Raw genomic sequence first — 22,783 nt, 5'->3', positions numbered from 1 at the left:
AAAGGATGCATTATTGTATTTGATAACGTCTGTCCTGGTGCGGTTATTTTGAGGTCATTGCTTTGGTTCTAGTATATGATGCTTATTTTCTGACCGTTCTGCACAGTTCAGATTTACACCCACTTGTTTCGATTACTTTTTTCGATAATTATTGGGTGATATATTGAGTTTGTAGGGGATGGTGCTCCCCATGTTGTAGCTGTACATTGTTAGGGGACGTTAAGATCGCATAACGTGCCCCTAACGCAACGCATGGTGGTGTTGAAGTTGGACGTCAGATTGAGCCGCGTTATGAGGCTCTTGGTGCGCTGTTTTCGTTCTATCTATACTGATAGAACAGCCACTCCAGGACAGTGATGGGAAGTCCAGATCTTTTCAAGGATTCGGATGATTCGAATCGGATCATTGAAAAGATCCAGATGTTTGAACCGAATCATTTGAATCATTTTACTAGGGAAGCAGACTGAGGGTGAAATGACTAGCAGGACAGGACTTTCCCTGCACTGTACATTCTGTATGTTCCTGTTTCTTTCAGGCAGACATCCACTGTGAACCGAATTGTTCATTGTGATGATCCGGATGATTCGACTCACAAAAAAGATCCGGATCAAATGAACAATTCATTCATGATCCGGACAACACTATGAGTCCAGGTTACCTCACCACAGTGCAGTGAATATTAATTAGCCATGTGGCTAGTCACTGAGCATGTGCAAGCAGTCTAACGCAGCTAAAGCCCAGTATAACGCACAGCATGCTGCACTTTCCCAGAACTTGCAGAGTTACAATGTAACGCAACTTGGGCACTGTGAACAGCCCATTGATTTTTCATTACTGTGCGGTGGGCTGCGTTACAGGCTGCTCTAACGTGCGCCTGTAACGTCCCACTGTGAAAGCAGCCTAAGTGTTGTTGGTATACTTTTAGGAGCCCCAGTTAAAGGTACGTACAATTGTCCTGATTTTCCGCCCAACTTGTTGTCCGACTTGTCATTTGAACGACAAGTTGGACGTGTGTATGCACAGTCGAGCGACTGATAACAGGCGGTTTGCCCAATCCGCTTGTCGGATCAGTTGGAAAAACTGTCGATCAAACGACTGTAAGGTCCGCACGTGTGTACAAACAACTTCTAGTCGTTTGTCTAACTAATGGACGTTCAAACTTACAGTTGTTTGATCAATTGTTTAATCTAGTCCATTGTTCCATCCAGTCCATTGTCCATTATCAAGCTGGTTAAACGACAGTAAATTAGGATATCAGCCGCTTTGTTGGTCAGTGTGTACAGGACATCTGAACAGCTTGTTGTTTGCATTTCAATTCATTCAAACGACCAGTTTAAATCACAATCAGGAGTAAAGTTGGAGGTGTGAACGCACCTTAAAGAGACTCAGAGCGGAGTCTTCCTCCTGTTTTTTTACTTCCCGGGGCTTCCTCCAGCCCCTTAAGCATGGATGAGTCCCTCGCCATCCTCCTCAGCGCCTCCGTTCAGCCGCAATCTTCCCCAGTAAGCGTCTCAGTGATGTCAGCGGCAGGCCTTCTGCGCATGCAAGCACAGAAAGCCCCGGGTGACGTCACTTAGTCAGACTAAGTCCGACTGAGCCGCGTACCGGGAGTTGACTGCAGCTGAACGGAGGACAGCGAGGGAGTCATCCATGCTTATGGGGCTGGAGGAAGCCCTGGGTAAGTAAAAAACAGCAGGAAGACTCAGCTCCGAGTCTCTTTGAGGCTTCTTGCACACTGCAAGCGATTCTGATTCAGATTCCGCTTTTTAATCAGTTTTTACATCAGATTCAGATTCCGATTTGCAGTGTGCAGGGAGAAAACTGCAAATCTGAATCGGAAGTAAAAACAGATTAAAAAGCGGAATCTGAATCTGAATCGCTTGCAGTGTGCAAGAGGCCTAAGACACAACTTTTTATATAAATTTACTAGAACATTTGTCGATACTTATCTGTTAGCCAGGCGCATCCGGCAGGTGGCGACAAAACTCCACCAGATTTACATCTTTCCCTACTATCCATGTCGGCCTGGAGGGGGAATAGTAATAAGCGCCACCTGCCCTGCCGGATGCGCCCGGCTAACGGATAAGTACCCATTTGTCAAGCATACCTGAAGTGACATGAGATAAACACAGATACATATAGTAGTAGTCTTATTACGAAATTATCTGGTCCCTTTGTTTGCCTGCAAGGCAGGTGTTATCAAATAAGTGAAAAGTAAACAGAAAGCAAAACATTCATTCAAGACTCCAACTCCTCAGTTTATGAAACCTCTGACTCCTCAACTCCAACTCCACAGCCCTGTATAATATTGTAGAAATTGTGATCAGACACAAGATCAAATGCAGCACTGACATAGCAGCCTAGTAGAGATCAGAAATATATCAGACAAAAATAGCTGAAAATAACTGTGAAAACCAGTCTGTTCCATATTGAAAATCATGGCAAAGTTTTGCCCCAATTGCGTATTCAATTCTTGTTCAGGGAACGAGAATTCCTCACTGAGGCCTGGTGCTCACCAAAACCCGCTAGCAGATCCGCAAAATGCTAGCAGATTTTGAAACGCTTTTTCTTATTTTTCTGTAGCGTTTCACCTAGCATTTTGCGGTTTTGGGAAGTGTTTTTGGTGTAGATTTCATATATTGTTACAGTAAAGCTGTTACTGAACAGCTTCTGTAACAAAAACGCCTGCAAAACCGCTCTGAACTGCCGTTTTTTCAGAGCGGTTTGCGTTTTTCCTATACTTTTTCCTATACTTTACATTGGAGGCAGAAACGCCTCCGCAATCCAAAAAATGCCTCACCCCGGGAGTATGCGTTTCAGCAAAACGCCTCCCGCTCTGGTGTGAACCACCCCATTGAGATACATTGACCAAGCGTATCCCCAGCCCAGTCGGTGTGCACCAGCCCTGAATGAGAATTGCAAATGTGAAGTCCTCACTGAATGAGAATTGCAAATATAAGGCCTCTTTTCCACGGACTGTTGAGCTCTGTGCTCAGCAAGCAGTTACCAGGCAGCAGTGAGCAGTTACCAGGAGCAACAAGCAGTTACCAAGCAGCAGTGAGAAGTTGTGCAAGTTTGAGAGGCATTTCATTGCCTATCAACAGTCCATGGAAAAAAGGCCTAATTGTGGCAAAATAGCAGTCGTTTTGGAACAATTTTTCAGTTTGAAACAGGGCCCTAAGTATCTATATTAAAAAAGGGCGTGTCTTCAACTAAGTTCATCTTTAAAGGGGAACTGAAGTGAGAATTATATGGTGGCTGCCATATTTATCTCCTTTTAAACAATACCAGTTGCCTGGCTGTCCTGCTGGTCGATTTGGCTACAATAGTGTCTGGATCACACCAGAAACAAGCATGCAGCTAATCTTGTCAGATCTGACAATAATGTCAGAAACACCTGATCTGCTGCATGCTTGTTCAGGGGCTATGGCTAAAAGTATTAGAGGCAGAGGATCAGCAGGACAGCCAGGCAACTGGTATTGCTTAAAAGTAAATATGGCAGTCTCCATATCCCTCTCACTTCAGGTGCCCTTTAATATTCAACTGCTTGCAGAGTTTTTGTGTGTGTGTGTTTAAAGGGCAACTGAAGTGAGAGGGATATGGAGACTGCCATATTTATTTACTTTTAAGCAATACCAGTTGCCTGGCTGTCCTGCTGATTCTTTTTCCCAGACTGCAGAGCTGCAACCCCATAGTTAGGCCTCTTTTCCACGAAATGTTTACAGGCAGTGAAATGCCTCTCAAACTCTCACAACTGCTTGCTGCTGCCTGGTAACTGCTCACTGCTGCCTAGCAACTGGTTGCTGAGCACACAGCTCAACAGTTCGTGGAAAAGAGGCCTTATTTGTGTTTATCTGCTGGGCTATTGCTGTCTCCAGTCACTAGAGGGTGCTGAACATAAATATAGAGATAGAAAATGTTCTGTACTTATAGAGCAGCAATCTGACCTCGCATGGCCCCTTTTTCTGGTTTGAAAATCAGGCTGCCATGTAAGATGGCCATAATTGTAAAGTTGTGATCTGATTTTTATTTGTACATTTTATTGATCATTTCCATTAGTCTCCCTACCATATTTACGCCTAAACTGACAGTCCAGTCTGGACTATCCAGAGTAGAAACCCACACCAAAACCAGTAAATGCTGCTCAACTGCGTATTTAAATTAGCATAATTGAAGTACACATAGTATTGTTCAAAGCCTGACAATGCAAGCATATGTATATATAGTACATCATAGTGCTGTGTATAAACACAACCATCACCTACCAACTTGCTAGGCAGTATGTTCTGAGGAAGTCTTGTGGGCGGGATGAAACATGTTAACGTGATACTGCGTCATCACGTAGGTCTGGCGTATGACAGTTGGTCACAGCGGCTGGTGTGCTCTTACAATTCATAAGCGGACTTAAGTCCAAGGATTTACCGATTATGTACAGGCTGGCGGCTACATGGTGGAACTTTCTTACCAACTATTCAAAGGCAACGGAGGATAGCGGTCTATATGCGCAGCTTCAGCTACATCCAAAGGACTGGTAACTATATGTATTGCGCACTACACAGTATCTCCGTCTGGAGCCTTGAGAGAGTTTGCGTGTTTGAGACTTTGCTAAAAGTGATTTAAAGCCATTGCACTGTGATTTCTTTGAATGAACTGATCATGTGTGAAAGCTTTGCACTTCATTTACATTGTCCACGCACCAGAGAAGATACTGGGGCAACAATGTTTTTACACGTTGTGGACAATTGTAATCTGGGAAATCGGACTAGGGCCTGTTTCCACTACACGCAGATTCTGGATGCAGAAAACCTGACTCCAATGAATGTCTATGGGCCTGTTTTCACTAAACACAATTTTTCTGATGCAGATTTCCCATAGGTATTCATTGGAGTCAGTTTTCTACATCTAGAATCCACGTGTAGCCGAAATAGGCCCTTAACTGTGTCTGACCTATGCAGCATCTATTCCATACATCTTTGCTTTGAAAATACAGCTGCATTGGCAATGGGAAACTATTTCAATTGTGGAACTGTTTCAACTAAAATTCTGCCTAGGATTGCCTGCCTGCCTGCCTGTCTATTCCATAGTGGATTGCATTTAAGTGAGATTCATTACTTGGACTAATCTGCTCTTTATACGATTGAGGCAATATTACAAGCAGGGATGCCTAATTGAAGGTTTTATAATGATGGATATGTTTAATCCTTGCTTGCATAGCTAGCGCCAGACCTACAATTTATGATGTTAATATATATATATATATATATATATATATATATATATATATATATATATATATATATATATATATATATATGCTATCATTCATAAAGGACCAGTCGGTAGTGCGGGAAAACACCGTTCTTCTCCGCAACCGGTACTTAAGACTTCTGGGTGGTCATTCATAAAGAAGTTGCCTGTTGCGATACAAGTGCGGAGGTTTTCTGGAGGTAGCGTGGCGGAAGACATGCGGAAACATAAAAGCTGCCCGATTCCCTCCGTGCACTCCTCTGTTTGATGCTGCTTGGGAGGTCCGTCCCATTTATTTACACGTAATCCGCCCGCCTATCGCTACTGTCGAGCAAGCGGTATTTTCCTTCCGCATACCGCTTGCTCTAATCTTTATGAATGGATGTGTTTGTTACTTTTTCTAGATTAATCTAGAAAAACTCCGCACAAGGTGGAAATGTATCGCTCTTCACGGGAATGTTAGCTTTTCATGCGGAAAGAGCCTTTATGAATTGGGACTTTGCTGAGTGTTCGGTAAAGTCAGCGGTATTAAGCATTTCCGCATGCGGAAATGCTTTATGAATGATAGCCATAGTCTTTGCAAATGCTTGCATTGTCATGCATTGAAAAATACTAATATGTGTACTGCAATTACGCTAATTAAAATATGCAGTTGCGCAGCATTCACTGGTTGTGGTGTATTTTTCTACATATTAGGCTCTATTCACAAAGCATTACCGCATTCAGTCATGCTGAAAACAGCTGATTTTAGTGCTCACCTTCACAAGTTACGGTACTTTTCCGTTAGCCGGGCGCATCCACTAGGTGACGTTAATTACTAATTCCCCTCCAGGCCGCCATGGATAGTAGGGAAAGATGTAATTCTGGTGGAGTTTTATCGCCACCTAGTGAATGCGCCCAGCTAATTGAAAAGTACCCAAGTTACAATTCACTAAACCTATCTCCACACAGAAAATCACAGTTCCCGACTAGTGAGGTAAATTACCGACTTGTGCGGTAATTACCTCGGGAAATGTCAATTCACAAAGATTTCTGCATTTGTCATTTACTGGCCAAAAGTGTTCGGTATTTTTCTCCAGCTCACAGCAGCCGATAACTAACTCTAACTCTTACTAGCTAGCCTTTGGGGAGAGCCAGGCAGGCAATAGGGAGAGCCACACAGCCTGCTTCTCACTGTGATTGGATGCGACAGGGATGCCGGTGGGTCTTTCAGTGTATCAAAGCACAAGAAGCAGACAATTCTGCGGGCATCCCTGCATCCCTTTAGATGTGCATATTTGTATTGTAGCACACAGAAGAGCTCCCCCTGGTGGCTGCAGCACATCTAAAGGGATGATAGTATGCACAGGACAGAAAACCTCAGTCACACACAGCTCCCTGCCCGCCCGCTGCCCTGCTAGAAGGCTGGTAAGTGACACTTAGGCCTCTTTTCCACAAACAGTTGAACTGTGTGCTCAGCAAGCAGTTACCAGACAGCAGTGAGCAGTTACCAGACAGCAGTAAGCAGTTGCCAGGCAGCAACAAGCAGTTGTAAGAGTTTGAGAGACATTTCACTGCCTATCAACAGTCCTTGGAAAAGAGGCCTTACCGACCAGGGCTTAGTGAATTGAGGCACGTTTGTTCAGTAAATTACCAAACTTCTGCCTCATGGGGCAAAACGTTTGTGAATTTGGAAGAAAAAAGTGTAACATACAGATTTAGAATCAGAATCAGAATCAAGTTTAATGGCCAAGTACAGGGGTTTGTACCTGGAATTATTTTTAGCACATACAAGCTCAAGTAGTACACAAGACAGCATGAGGTACTTTACCATCCAAAATGATTTTACCGAACTGCTTATTGTGAATAGAGCTCAATGTGATTTTTGGTACTTTTCCGTTAGCTGGGGGCATCCACTATTACTATTACTATTCCCCCTCCAGGCCGCCATGGATAGTCGGGAAAGATGTAATTTGCTTACTAAGCTCAAAGCGCAGGGAAAAGCACTTTGAAAAAAGCTTAATAAATCGCTTCGCGCTTGCGATAGCACTGGCGATTTATAATGTGAACAAGGTCTAAAGAACAACTGAAGTGAGAAGAATATAGAGACTGCCATATATATTTCCTTTTAAACAATACCAGTTGCCTGGCAGCCTTGCTGACCTGTTTGGCTGCAGTAGTGTCTGACTCACACCAGAAACACTCATGCAGCTGATCTTGTCAGATCTGACAATAATGTCAGAAACACCTGATCTGCTGCATGCTTGTTCAGGGTCTATGGCTAAAAGTATTAGAGGCAGAGGATAAGCTGGACAGCCAGGCAACTAGTATTGCTTAAAAGGAAATAAATATGGCAGTCTCTACATCCCTCTCACTTTACTTGTCATTTTAAAGCTGGAATTTGTTGAATTTGCCCATAATGGTTAAGTCTATGGGCACCTTTATGCTACATACACACTTGATATAAAAGTCTTTGGAAAAGGCAAGATCACAGACCAATTTTACCCCCTTCCAAGTAGTATGAGAGCCATACTCTACACAGTCTATTCTATTGAGCTGACCTCCCCATCAGATACCAACAATCTTTGCAAGATGCTGCACACATTCAAAAGATCAGTATCTGCAAAATATCCGTTCCTGCAAAATGCATTCATAGTCTATGATATCTGCAGATCCTCATACACACCTTGTTTAACTGACATTGATCTGCAGATCTGACAATCATCTGCAGATCTGAAGATCCATCCTGGTGGATCTGATCTGCAGATGAATGTCTGTTAAACAAGGTGTGTATGAGGATCTGCAGATATAGACTATGAATGCATTTTGCAGGAACGGATCTTTTGCAGGAACAGATCTTTTGCAAATACAGATCTTTTGAATGTCTACAGCATCTTTGTGTGCAGCATCTTGCAAAGATTTATGTCTGATGGGGAGTTCAGCTCCATAGAATATACTGTGTAGGTATGGCTCTCATACTACATGGAAGGGGGTAAAATTGGTCTGTGATCTTTCATTTTCCAAAGACTATGGTCTGATGTGTGTATGAGCCTTTAGTCTGTGCCTTCCTCCTTGCAGTCTAAACAGCAGAATGATTCAATACAAGAAGCAGCAGCAGCCCAACCCACAGTGTCTGAATTTAACTCCCTCAACGTAGCTGCATTTGGTCACACTATCAAAACTTTTATTTATGTCTTAATATCAGCATCATGCATGCTTCTGTACACTCATTGGGGTCGACTGGCTTATTTTGCTCTCCAATAATGGGATTGATTGCATGAGGGCAAGCAGAATGATGACTCATCAGTGTACTGGCCATACACAAAAACCATACTGGAGGAGTGTAGGACAAGGGATCTGCGGCCCGAGAAGACATAAGGGAGAAACAAACCAGGAGCCAGTAGTGCAATAAGTCAAAACACTCAAATATTTTAGTAGAACCACTTACAAATTTCTAGTTGCAAAACCTATGCAACCACCAATAAGGCTTAGGCCCCATTCACACTAGAGCGTTTTGCCAGCGATTTCGGCAAAACGCTAAGCGCTAGTGCAATAATAACCTATGGGCCTGTTCTCACTTGGGCGATTTGTGTTAATCGCCGGCGAGTAACGCAAATCGCTGCCAAAAAATTTGTATCCTGCACCATTTTCAAGCGATTTCCCGGCGATCGAGTTTAGTGCTATAGAAGCGCTAATCGCGGTCGATGGGAAATCACCCCAAGTGTGAATGGCGTTAATCGCCCAAAAACGCCAGAGCAAAACGCTAGCTAAAGCACCAGCGTTTTGTAAGTGTGAATGGAGCCTTACGAAGGATTTCCTGCCCCTGTGAGGGTCCTCAGAAGTTGGCACTCCTGGTAGTTAGGTAGATCCTGACTAAAACCAAGAACTACTTTAAAATAATTGGGAGTCATTTTTTCTGCTTCAGCAAGCCAGCAAAGAGTGTCTAAGCTAGATCAAAATGACAGTGCTCAATATGCAGGGATTGGCATGCATTAATCACACAACAGCTTGCACAGGTATTCATAGGTCTCAGTTAATGCTGGTACAGTACTTTATAGTGTATTCCTCTGTCCACATTTCTGTGCAGCCTGGATGATACTATAGCGTTGCAGCCATGCACAAGCAAGTCACAGATGACAGGAATTTCCGTAATCAGGCAGCAGCTTACACAGGAAGCATAGGTCTCACACAACTGGTGCTTTTGAGGTAATCCACGCAGGCCCAGATTAGTGTGCCGATAGTGAGCAGGCTACAATTTGCTGCCAGCCTGCCCCCTGACCATGGCTCGTGGGTCTCAGACTGATGTATGACGCATGATTCCGCCCACTTTTTAATATAGCCACATATAGACTACTGAAGGGTCCAAAAAACAGGTTTATGATAACAGTTCTATCATATCGTGTTTCACTATACCAGGCATTACTCCCACGAGCGCTCTAATTACAGCGCAGGTAGATTTGGGCGCAGCAGCCGCCCCTATAGGCTGTAATAGGAATTACAGCTATAGCAGCGTACACAGAGTAACTCCGGCGCTGTCAGAAGACGGAGTTGAAGTTACTTTTAAAACACAATAATTATTTGGGTTCCAGCAATTGCTGGAAGCCAAATTACTTCATTCCCCACTATCCATGGCAGCCTGGAGGGGGAATAGTATTTAGCGCGGCCGGGACTTGTGCAGCAGCAGGATCAGCCATATACCGGCTGTATCCTGCGCCCAATGGCGTAGGGCCCGCGGTCGCAACGGTCGCCATGGCGACTGAGCCCGGCTCCTGAGGAGGCGGGGGAGGGGCCCGGGGGGCCCATGTCCGTTTGGAGGGCCATGCGGCCCGTGCGCGCTATTGGGAGGGGGGAGTCGCAGCCGCGGGGAGGGCAGCCCGACCTCTCCCTCCCTTCCTCTCCCCGGGGCCCCCCCTCAGATGCAGAGTGAGCGTTTACGGAAGCGCTGTAGGCAGAACTCACCTCCCTGCGTTCCAATCGCCGCTGATCTCCTCTCTGCATAGAAGCTGATACACACACTGCTTCCGGCAGTGTGTGTATCAGCATCTATACAGAGCGGGAGGAGATCAGTGGCGATTGGAACCAGGGACGGAGGTAAGTTCTGCCTACAGCGCTTCCGTGAGCGCTCACTCTGCATCTGAGGGGGGGGGGGGCCCGGGGAGAGGAAGGGAGGGAGAGGTCGGGCTGCCCTCCCCGCGGCTGCGGCTTCCCCCTCCATTATGGGGGGGGGGGGGGGCACCTACCTACCCTATCCTGGGGGGCAGCTACCTACCTAACCTATCCTGGGGGGGGCAGCTACCTAATCTAACCTATCCTGGGGGGCAGCTAACTAACCTATCCTGGGGGGCAGCTAACTAACCTATCCTGGGGGGCAGCTAACTAACCTATCCTGGGGGGCAGCTACCTAACCTATCCTGGGGGGCAGCTACCTACTCTAACCTATCCTGGGGGGCAGCTACCTAATTTACCCTGGGGGGCAGCTACCTAATCTATCCTGGGGGGGCAGCTACCTAATCTATCCTGGGGGGCAGCTACCTAATCTATCCTGGGGGGCAGCTACCTAATCTAACCTATAATAGGGGGCACCTACCTAATCTAACCTATACTGGGGGGCAGCTACCTAATCTATCCTGGGGGGCAGCTACCTAATTTAACCTATAATAGGGGGCACCTACCTAATCTAACCTATACTGGGGGCACCTACCTAATCTAACCTATACTGGGGGGGGGCACCTACCTAATCTAACCTTATACTGGGGGGCACCTACCTAATCTAACCTATCCTGGGGGGCACCTACCTAATCTATCCTGGGGGGCAGCTACCTAATCTATCCTGGGGGGCAGCTACCTAATCTATCCTGGGGGGCAGCTACCTAATCTATCCTGGGGGGCAGCTACCTAATCTATCCTGGGGGGCAGCTACCTAATCTAACCTATACTGGGGGGCACCTACCTAATCTAACCTGTAATGGGGGGCACCTACCTAATCTAACCTATACTGGGGGGCAGCTACCTCATCTAACCTTATACTGGGGGGCACTTACCTCATCTAACCTATACTGGGGGGCAGCTACCTAATCTAACCTATACTGGGGGGCACCTACCTCATCTAACCTTATACTAGGGGGCACCTACCTCATCTAACCTTATACTGGGGGGCACCTAACTCATCTAACCTATACTGGGGGGCAGCTACCTAATCTAACCTATACTGGGGGGCACCTACCTCATCTAACCTTATACTGGGGGGCACCTAACTCATCTAACCTATACTGGGGGGCACCTACCTATCTAACCTATACTGGGGGCACTTACTTATCTAACCTGTATTGGGGGCACCTAGCTAGCCTATACAGGTGGCAACTATACTGGCTACCTATATTGGAGGCACCTACCTCACTAACCTATACTGGGGGCACCTACCTATCTAACCTATGCTGGGGGCAACTATTCTGGCTACCTATATTAGAAGCACCCACCTAGCTAACCTGTCCGGGGGGCACCTATCTATCTAACTTATACTGGCGGCGCCTGCCTATCTCACCTATACTGGGCGCAACTATACTGGCTACCTATGCTGGAGGCACCTACCTGGCTAACCTATACCGGGGGCAACTATACTGGCTTACCTATGCCTGGCTACCTATACTGGGGGGACCTATAGCTGGCTATAGGGATTCGGATATGTGTGTGCGTCGGGTGTTGCCGGGGAGGGGGGGCTGTTGTTGCCGGAGGGCCCACATCCAGATTCCGCATCGGGGCCCAGAGGTTTGTAGCTACGCCACTGCCTGCGCCCAAGTCTCCCGGCGACGATTTCATATGTATCCTTACTCCCATATACTTATAATGGTGCTTGGCTGGGACCTGGACTCTTAGTTTATTATTCCTAAATGTTTACTATATCAGAGTTTACTATTACGAGATTATACTGTATTGAACTGAGAGAGTGGTAAATGCGTTAAGACCTCCAGGAGAGGTAAACCAACCATACCTCTCCTATATAAACAGTTTTTAATTATTTTACAATTTTGGGTGCCTCCACCCACCAATGTCATCCGTGTACTGCTATTACACATTGTCCAACTATCATGTTGGACGTATGACGAAACAGTGTAAATCACAATACTAGGCATTTTTATTTTTGTAAAAACTTTTGTCTTTTACAAAAAAATGTCATGCATAATTCAATTTAAAATAACGCTCCTATCAATAAAATCAAGCACAGAAAATCATTTTTCACACTATTGCTTCTATTTTCTTGTATTTCTAATTCTAGGTCAGCCTATAAAGTGTAATGGATTACTTATAAGACACAAGCCTATAAAGATGGAATCAACGAATTACAATATGCAGTATCACCAACCTTGGATGGTGAATCACTTGTATTACAAAGACTATTCTGACCTGGTCCACCCAATGAGGAACCCTATATCATGGAAACAGGTCTGGAACTCTGGAACCGAGCCTCTACACAGAGAGACCTATGACTCGTATGTGAAGCCCGTACGTCCACAACAAATCTATAGATACAACAGTACTTTACAGACTCGTGTCAATGAAGCACATAATCGTTGCCTTCCACAGCATTTACCCTCTGCCAGCTCAGGTGTTGCATTTGACCACCATTTTCCCATCCAGTATAATCCTATGGATAACATCCCTCACAAAGATGTTCTTGAAGAGGTAACATCACAGTGGATAACACACGGAACAGAACTAATAAAAGTAGCTACGGTACCCATTTCCAATTCATTGCTGAAAGCACCTTGGAATGACATGGAGACTTTTTCTGAGGCAGTGAGAAAAAACGAATGTGAAATGATGGCAGAGCAATCACAACAGCTAAGTTACGGAAATGCAGCCATAGAAGCTACCAGAAATTTTTCTGAGGCAGTGAGGAATTACGAATGTGAAATGATGGCAGAGCAATCACAACAGCTAAGTTACGGGAATGCAGCCTCAGAAGCTACCAGAAATGTTTCTGAGGCAGTGAGGAATTACGAATGTGAAATGATGTCCTCCGAAGCTACCAGAGACACCGAAAGAGTAGAGCATGAAAGTGTGGAGGATGACGCTCCCTCTTCAGAGTCCAAAACTGAGGATCTTTGTCCAATTGAGTTGAGCTCAAGTGACAGTGATGAATCGAGTGTGATGGAAATTTCAGAAACTATACAAGAATCGAGTAAAGATGACAAAGGCGGGGATTGCTTTTCACCTGATACCGCACCAACCAAAGCTCTTCAATCTCATACTCAAGACTCTGAAGAAGCATGCTGTACTGAAGAAGAAAGTAACTTTCTCTTGATAGATGATAGGGGAATTCCATACACAGTTTTCAAGGAGGACTACATGTCATCACTACAAGAAGATGACCCAGATGATCCAAGAAGACTTCATTACTGTCCAATCTGCTTCCGGTCATTCTTGTATCTCTCCGACTTAGAGCGCCACAGCATCACCCACTCGGAGCGTAAACCGTATGATTGCAAAGTGTGTGGGAAAACCTTTAAACGATCATCTCACCTGCAACGACATAAACACATTCATACGGGAGAGAGACCTTACATATGTACGGTTTGCCGCAAAGGGTTCAGAGAGTCTGGTGAACTACAAAGACACCAAAGAGTGCACACTGGGGAAAAACCTTATCAATGTGAAATCTGTTACGTGCGCTTCACGGAGAGAAATACTCTCCGCAGGCATACCAAGCGGAAACATACCATTCAGGCATTACTTAGACAGGATGCTGCAGGCAGCACGGATTGGGAGGCAAAACTTATGAGAAGTATTCTAGACGACAGTGCTCTGTGATTGCTTAGCGGATACTTAGGACTTACCTTTATACCAATTTAAAATAACAGTTCAGATCCAAGAATTCTGGAGCCGTGTTTCTCAACATTATTTTGGTACATACCCCATATGAAAACCTGTGTTTGCCAAATATGATATACATACATTAAAATATACCTGTCCTGAGGCAAAGCTACCTAAAAGATGAGCACAGAGGTATGCTCAACGTACATTTGTATGATGTCCATTCCTCTCCTCGTCCCCCATCTCCATAATCACTACTTGAAGAATATGATTTTTAGCTAAAATAAAATCTTTGAAAAGGAAGTGGCAGGCTTGTGGCAATGTTCCCTCCAATCGCCCTCCCACTTCCTTCTCTTCCCTGCCCCATCCCCTCGCCTTTAGGGGATCAGTGGGGAGGGATCATCACTGCAAGCCTGCCTCTTCCTGTCTGAAAATTTCACTTTAGCTAAAAGCCAGATTTTTTTTTTTTGAAGGGTGATTACGTGGACCTGGGGAACAAGGAGAGAAACAGATAAAGCACAAAGGTATGTGGATCCAACATGAACATACCACTATGCTTACCTTGGGTAGCCTCACTTTGGTCAAGTGTCTTTTAATTAGCAGTACATTCTAACTGCATAAATACTTTCTGAAAATTTCCTGTGGCTTTTATTAAGTGAAATTCTTATTCAGTTTTGTCTATGTATGATTACTAATTTTTTGAATTTGTACCCACCACAAAGACTGTGGAAGATGGATCGAGGGATACACGGCAACGAACGATTTGTTCCGCTGATCCATCCCCAGCCACCGCATACCGTTGGAACAAATGACGGGTGCAAACGCAATGTTGAACGATCGTGGTAATTAGCATGGGGGTCAATGGCGATCTGAACGACCGTCCACGATTGGATCCATTATGACGGTTATTCAAAATGAACGGTTATCGCATGTAATCGGCTGTCATCGAACATCAAAATGATTTTACGTGATATTGCGCAAACGGTCGTTCAACATTAGTGATTTGACACGAAAATCTTCTGGTGGATATGGGCCTTTACTCTATCAATCCCAAGTGCCTCCTGAACTCATCAGAGGCACCCTTTGGTGTGCATGCTCTCCATTCAATGTTGAGAACCTAGGTTCTAGAATGTACTGGGTTTCAATAACTAAATGTTTCTCTTGCTGAGAGAGGATTTTAAAATGTCATGAAATGTAGTACCCAGGGGTTAATTCATCATAAAAAGCATAGATGTATTCCATTTTTTATTTTTTTTCTACATTTAAATGTCATGTATGTTTTTTTTTCACAAGAGATCACCTAACTGAGGTGGTGTCACTTAAGAATTATATGAATCACAAAGAGTAAAAAAGAACCAGCTGAGAGCGATAGCCTCCATAGGCCCATTCATGCTTCATTAGTCTGAATCCCATCTCTCTGACGGAGGTATTAGCTTTTCTTGTCAAGCAGCACACATTTTACAAGCATGTCTAATAGATTATCAAAGAAAGGTTCCCCCTCATTTCTCAGACCTTGTAGCTATGCAAAAGAGTTCTTCCCACTAGCTAGAGGTTGCGGTGGACCCAAGCTGTGATGGTACCGGAGTACGTCTACCAGGAAACACAGCTGCATTTCCTATTCCTTCCATTTGGACTTGTAAACGTTACCATGTGCCAAGTTATACTTTAACAAGCAATATTATCACCTCCATTACTGAATATTTTGGGCCAGTTACCGCCGCAGTCACTTTTCAAGAGAACTAACAATAGTATTAATAATCTGCTACTGACTTAGGTAGGTAGACCACTGCAGAACCAAGTCTAGTGTTGCGTGAATTATCATGAATTGTAGCTGCCTTGTCCAGCTCTGTGATGTCTCACATTGCATCTGAGGCTCTTTTGCTTAAAGGAGAACTGTAGTGGGGGAGTGTGAAGTCTGCTCTTTTCTTTTCAGACTTTTTTTTTGTTTGTTTTTTTCCACAGACGTCTGAACTGCTCATATGTCTAGCAGTTTAGCGTCCCACTTGCCGCCAGTGCAAACGCCGTGCTCAGGTGCACCTCCATGGGGGGGGGGGGGGATTCCTTTCCACCGCCTGCGCCGATAGCTACCAAGAATCCGGTCGGTGGATGGCAGCAGCTGACAGGTGGTGAATTCTCTGTCTGTCAGCTGCTTGTGGAAGAGAGCCTAAGCTATGCCAACTCCCTGGTTGTCTTGTTGATCCTGATTCTCTTAATACTTTCAGTCACTGATCCGTAATTAGTATGAACATCTGATGCCGTGATTAAAGACTGGCCATATTAGCTGCATGCTAATTGCAGGTGTTTGATGTGGACACTACTGCAGCCAGAGAGATTGGCAGGACAGTCAGGCAATTGGCACGGTTTAAAAGCAAATCAATATGGCAGCCTCCGTATCTCTCCTAGTACAGTATATCTTTAATTGAAGCCACAGGGGCAGACTTAACTGCAGGTTTATGAAAACCAGTACAAAAAAATTGAAATAAAACTGGCGCAAGAAATTGGAGCAGTTTCCCTGATGCGGGATTTTGATTAGTCGGTGAGAGCAACTGCTCCACTTTATGCCCTTATTTGCTACAATTTGCACCGGTTTTGGTACATCTGCCTCGCAGACTATGCAACTCCAAAGCAATCCCTCCCCATCAGTGTTCTATTTCACTGTTGAAGTGAGCTTTGGCTACCTTACTCTGGAAACCATGGGAGATTCTTGGCTTTATGAACAATGATATACATCTACCCACTGGCATTCAGGGCCAGATTTGTACTGTGTATCACCCAAAGCCCACTATCACCAGGTTCCCCCGGACCAACAGCATCATAAACTCCCCCCCCCCCCCCCCCCCCAACACAGCAGGGATTACATGGTTTGGCTCCTCTGAGGACAGTTAGTGAAGTGATGGCAGGAATTACATTATAAGCTCCTCTGAGGACAGTTAGTAACATGACGGCAGGGATTAAATTGTAAGCTCCTCGGTGAGTGGTGCATTCAATGAGTGACAGGCAGCTCAGAGATCACTGTAAGTGCCCGTTAGCTGCTCCTTCATTCCCTTAGTGTCAGATCCGGCTGTTGGCAGCTGCTCACAGCTATGTGCAAACTCTGTGTAGCAGGATGAATGTTCGGCAGGCTAACTGCTGCCAACATCCCGAACTGCTACTGCTGCCAACGTCCCGCCCCTTGCTTTGCCTGTGCCCTAGACCAAGACCATGGCCTTTGTGGTCCTGCCTGAAATCCGGCTATGCTGGCATTACCAGAATCTTTTTTTGATGTCTTTAAATGAATAATCATCAGACTTAATCACCAGATCAAGGAGGCAGTGCAAGTGTCCTCTAAGCTGTGAGAGTACAATACTAGTTACTAAATACAGCATGCGGTGAGAAAAGATGAGGAAATATGTGTGTAGAAAGTTGCTAGTAGAAGTCCGTGTCCAGGATTAGCCTCTAGCTGTTGTATCATAAACCAGGCATGTTGGGCAATGAGTACAGTGCAGTCAGATTTTCACTAGTGCCCTTGCATAATGTAATGTCCAACAATATAGCTCAATGGTATTAAAAAGTGTAAAGTGTTTGTATGCAGCTGATTTCTCAGCGACACTCTCCTAAGGCCTCTTTTCCACGGAGTGTTGATAGGCAGTGAAATGCCTCTCAAACTCTCAAAACTGCTCACTGCTGCCTGGTATCTGCTCACTGCTGTCTGATAACTGCTCACTGCAGCCTTGCTAAGCACACAGCTCAACAGTCCATGGAAAAGAGGCCTCACTCCGGTTCAGCTGTCAGCACTTACCTTGTGTTTGCCGTATCTTAGTAACCTGAAAGACAGTTGACAGGTGGAACAGTACAGAGTTTTCTAGCCATATTACATTTTGTACACCACAAAAACGCATTCTGCAGGTATATCGCTATGGCATAGTGAATACAGACTGTATTATACAGATAGACCTTAATGCATTCAACAGTCCCACGTTGAGACAAATGTACTGTATATATGTAATAACAGCATTTCTTTATGCACATTTCCCAATAAATAACAAGTGGTTTATTTTGTTTTGTTTAAATGTGGTGCATTTCTGTATGTATTGTATATTTGCTAGTTCTGTGCATGTGAAATAATAGCAATATGCAATTACAGCAATATAAAGAAACTTAAAGACACACTGAAGCGAAAACAAATTATGATCTAATTATTTGTATGTGTAGTACAGCTAAGAAAAAAAACATTAGCAGCAGAGACACAAGTCTTAAGGTGGCCATACACTGGTCGATTTGCCATCAGATTCAACCAACAGATAGATCCCTCTCTGATCGAATCTGATCAGAGAGGGATCGTATGGCTGCCTTTACTGCAAACAGATTGTGAATCGATTTCAGCATGAAACCGATCACAATCAGTGGAGCTGCCACCTGCCCGCCAGCTATACATTACCTGATCTGGCCGGCGCGACTCGCATCCATGGATGTGTGTATGAACTCTAAGCTGAGTGGATTTCACGATACCCTATTCTTGTACAACAGTGAAGCCTTTATATATATTAACATCCTCTAGCCTAACTCCTTTTTCCTATATCTGTATGAGTTAATGCATATGTGAGCTCTGTTTTTCTAATGTACCTTTTGAAGCATAACTACATACCTTTAATTTGTCTTTGTGAAGTCCAAACATTCTGCTTTCTCTGCACCTGCCACCTTCCTGTCACTTTTATGTGTAAGCATACAGTATTTATCACTGAAAAATGTAATGATCGGAAATGTACAGATGCTAAATTTTTATTGCCCAACATGATTATTTGTGATTGTTTTTTGCAAATATCTAGCATCAGTACAGGGTGTACATGAAAGAAAGGGCATCCTGAAACCAATAACCATAACTATAAATTTACTGATATTCTACTCTTATAGTGCAAATGATGATAGCACAATATCGTTAATAGATACCGATACTACAGCTAAACATACCCTATTTTCACACTGAACCCTCCCTCTACTAATGCCTAACCTTACCCAACCACCACGGCTAACTTTAATCAACCCCCCCCCCCCCCAGCTAACTCTTTAACAAGAACCCTTTCCTTCAACTGTGCCTAACATGAACCCTCCCCTATCTATGCCTAACAAGTACCCATTCCTATCTGTGCCTCTAACATGAACCCTCCTCTATCTATGCCTAACAATAACCCTCCCCTATCTATGCCTAAGAACCCTCCTCTATCTATGCCTAACAAGAACCCTCCCCTATCTATGCCTAACAAGAACCCTCCCCTATCTATGCCTAACAAGAACCCTCCCCTATCTATGCCTAACATGAACCCTCCTCTATCTATGCTTAACAAGAACCCTCCTCTATCTATGCTTAACAAGAACCCTCCCCTATCTATGCCTAACAAGAACCCATTCCTATCTGTGCCTCTAACATGAACCCTCTTCTATCTATGCTTAACAATAACCCTCCCCTATCTATGCCTAAGAACCCTCCTCTATCTATGCCTAACAAGAACCCTCCCCTATCTGTGCCTAAGAACCCTCCCCTATCTATGCCTAACAAGAACCCTCCCCTATCTATGCCTAACAAGAACCCTCCTCTATCTATGCCTAACAAGAACCCTCCTCTATCTATGCCTAACAAGAACCCTCCCCTATCTATGCCTAACAAGAACCCTCCTCTATCTATGCCTAACAAGAACCCTCCTCTATCTATGCCTAACAAGAACCCTCCTCTATCTATGCCTAACAAGAACCCTCCTCTATCTATGCCTAACAAGAACCCTCCTCTATCTATGCCTAACAAGAACCCTCCTCTATCTATGCCTAACAAGAACCCTCCTCTATCTATGCCTAACAAGAACCCTCCTCTATCTATGCCTAACAAGAACCCTCCTCTATCTATGCCTAACAAGAACCCTCCTCTATCTATGCCTAACAAGAACCCTCCTCTATCTATGCCTAACAAGAACCCTCCTCTATCTATGCCTAACAAGAACCCTCCTCTATCTATGCCTAACAAGAACCCTCCTCTATCTATGCCTAACAAGAACCCATTCCTATCTGTGCCTCTAACATGAACCCTCCTCTATCTATGCTTTACAATAACCCTCCCCTATCTATGCCTAAGAACCCTCCTCTATCTATGCCTAAGAACCCTCCTCTATCTATGCCTAAGAACCCTCCTCTATCTATGCCTAACAAGAACCCTCCTCTATCTATGCCTAAGAACCCTCCTCTATCTATGCCTAAGAACCCTCCTCTATCTATGCCTAACAAGAACCCTCCCCTATCTATGCCTAACAAGAACCCTCCCCTATCTATGCCTAACAAGAACCCTCCTCTATCTATGCCTAACAAGAACCCTCCTCTATCTATGCCTAACAAGAACCCTCCTCTATCTATGCCTAAGAACCCTCCTCTATCTATGCCTAAGAACCCTCCTCTATCTATGCCTAAGAACCCTCCTCTATCTATGCCTAAGAACCCTCCTCTATCTATGCCTAACAAGAACCCTCCCCTATCTATGCCTAACAAGAACCCTCCCCTATCTATGCCTAACAAGAACCCTCCCCTATCTATGCCTAACAAGAACCCTCCTCTATCTATGCCTAAGAACCCTCCTCTATCTATGCCTAAGAACCCTCCTCTATCTATGCCTAAGAACCCTCCTCTATCTATGCCTAAGAACCCTCCTCTATCTATGCCTAAGAACCCTCCTCTATCTATGCCTAACAAGAACCCTCCCCTATCTATGCCTAACAAGAACCCTCCTCTATCTATGCCTAACAAGAACCCTCCTCTATCTATGCCTAACAAGAACCCTCCTCTATCTATGCCTAACAAGAACCCTCCCCTATCTATGCCTAACAAGAACCCTCCTCTATCTATGCCTAAGAACCCTCCTCTATCTATGCCTAACAAGAACCCTCCCCTATCTATGCCTAACAAGAACCCTCCTCTATCTATGCCTAACAAGAACCCTCCTCTATCTATGCCTAACAAGAACCCTCCTCTATCTATGCCTAACAAGAACCCTCCCTTATCTATGCCTAACAAGAACCCTCCCCTATCTATGCCTAACAAGAACCCTCCCCTATCTATGCCTAACAAGAACCCTCCTCTATCTATGCCTAACAAGAACCCTCCTCTATCTATGCCTAAGAACCCTCCTCTATCTATGCCTAAGAACCCTCCTCTATCTATGCCTAACAAGAACCCTCCTCTATCTATGCCTAACAAGAACCCTCCTCTATCTATGCCTAAGAACCCTCCTCTATCTATGCCTAAGAACCCTCCTCTATCTATGCCTAACAAGAACCCTCCCCTATCTATGCCTAAGAACCCTCCTCTATCTATGCCTAACAAGAACCCGCCCTTATCTATGCCTAACAAGAACCCGCCATTATCTATGCCTAACAAGAACCCGCCCTTATCTATGCCTAACAAGAACCTGCCCTTCTATATATGCCTAACAAGAACCCTCCCTTATCTATGCCTAACAAGAACCCTCCTCTATAAATGCCTAACAAGTTCCCTCCTCTATCTATGCTTAACAAAAACACTCCCTTGTCTGTGCCTAACAAGAACCCTCCCCTATCTATGATTAACAAGAACCCTTCTCTATCTATGCCTAACAAGAACCCTCCCTTATCTATGCCTAACAAGAACCCTCCTCTATCTATGCTTAACAAGAACCCTCCCTTATCTATGCCTAACAAGAACCCTCCTCTATCTATGTGTTACGGGACAGACCTGTTGACCTCACCACTGAGAGTCTAAAGGGGCCCATACACTGCTCGATTTCAGCCATCGATCAATCGATTCTATAGAATCGATCGATTGATCAGAAATCGATTCTATCAAATTCCCCATTCGATCGATTTACAGCCAATTTTGATCGATTTGATCTATCTGACAGGATGGAAAATCTAGGTCGATCTGCTACTGGCAGCAGATCGATGGGCCATAGAGTTGCATTGGATCTAATGATCCAATAATGCATTTAAATCAATTTCCAATAGATTTCATTCTGAAATCTATTGGAAATCTGTTCCTAGTGTATGGCACACATCAGATAGATTCTTGTCAGATGTGGCTTGACGGACATCTGCCAGAAATCTATCTAATGGTCAAATCTGCTGCAAATCTATAAGTGTATGGCCACCTTAAGTGACCACTGGTCACTACTACGCAGGGATGATCTCCGACCTTAATCACGAGTAATCACAAGTAATCACGAGTGTTTACTCGTGATTCAAATGAGGATTAATTACAGCAGCTGAGCAGCGGGGATTGGAAGGGTTATTTACCCTTTAATCCGCGTCCTCCCCGCGCTCCATATAGGTCCATGCGTCCTAATAGTAGCGTTCCAAGGCTCGCTGCCGTCACTTCCTCCTTCAAGCCTGAAGCAAACTGTCAGCATCAAGACCTTTACATGAGCATCATTAAATGAGAACAGACGTGCAAATTCTCGCACAGCTGAATGCTAATCATTCAATCCTGAGTCACTCTGATTGCAGATTGCAGGCTGACTGCCAATGAACCAGACTCTCATTACAAATGCATACAACAATATGCAGCAACATGCATGCAAGGAAACTGGCAGTGTCTGGCTGCAGTTCAGCCGCAACAAGCCACAAGTGGTTTCACGACAACATCCTGAGTTGCTCTGAACTGCAGGGTGATTACCAGAGATAATGACATTCAGTGCAAATACAAACAAGGCTATGCAACCAAATGCATGCAAAGACCTCAGAACTGCCAGGCTGCAGTT

General features: G+C 44.6%; 1 protein-coding gene across 4 annotated transcripts in view; it reads left to right on the top strand.

Moving 5' to 3' along the window:
- The window catches only part of LOC137521592 (zinc finger and BTB domain-containing protein 49-like), a 52,758-nt gene extending 34,688 nt beyond the window's left edge, over positions 1–18,070 (top strand). For all 4 annotated transcript variants that reach the window (XM_068241047.1, XM_068241046.1, XM_068241045.1 and 1 more), the window contains one exon: positions 12,500–18,070. In XM_068241047.1, the coding sequence (XP_068097148.1) occupies positions 12,550–14,034 (1,485 nt within the window). In that variant the 5' untranslated portion in view covers positions 12,500–12,549 and the 3' untranslated portion in view covers positions 14,035–18,070. The remainder of the gene's footprint in view (positions 1–12,499) is intronic.
- Positions 18,071–22,783: the final 4,713 nt, after the last annotated feature.

This window comes from Hyperolius riggenbachi, chromosome 6 (genome assembly GCF_040937935.1).
Source record: "Hyperolius riggenbachi isolate aHypRig1 chromosome 6, aHypRig1.pri, whole genome shotgun sequence".
Taxonomy (NCBI): Eukaryota; Metazoa; Chordata; class Amphibia; order Anura; family Hyperoliidae; genus Hyperolius; species Hyperolius riggenbachi.
Note: the sequence above shows the minus strand (reverse complement) of the source record. Positions and strands in the feature narration are given on the sequence as shown.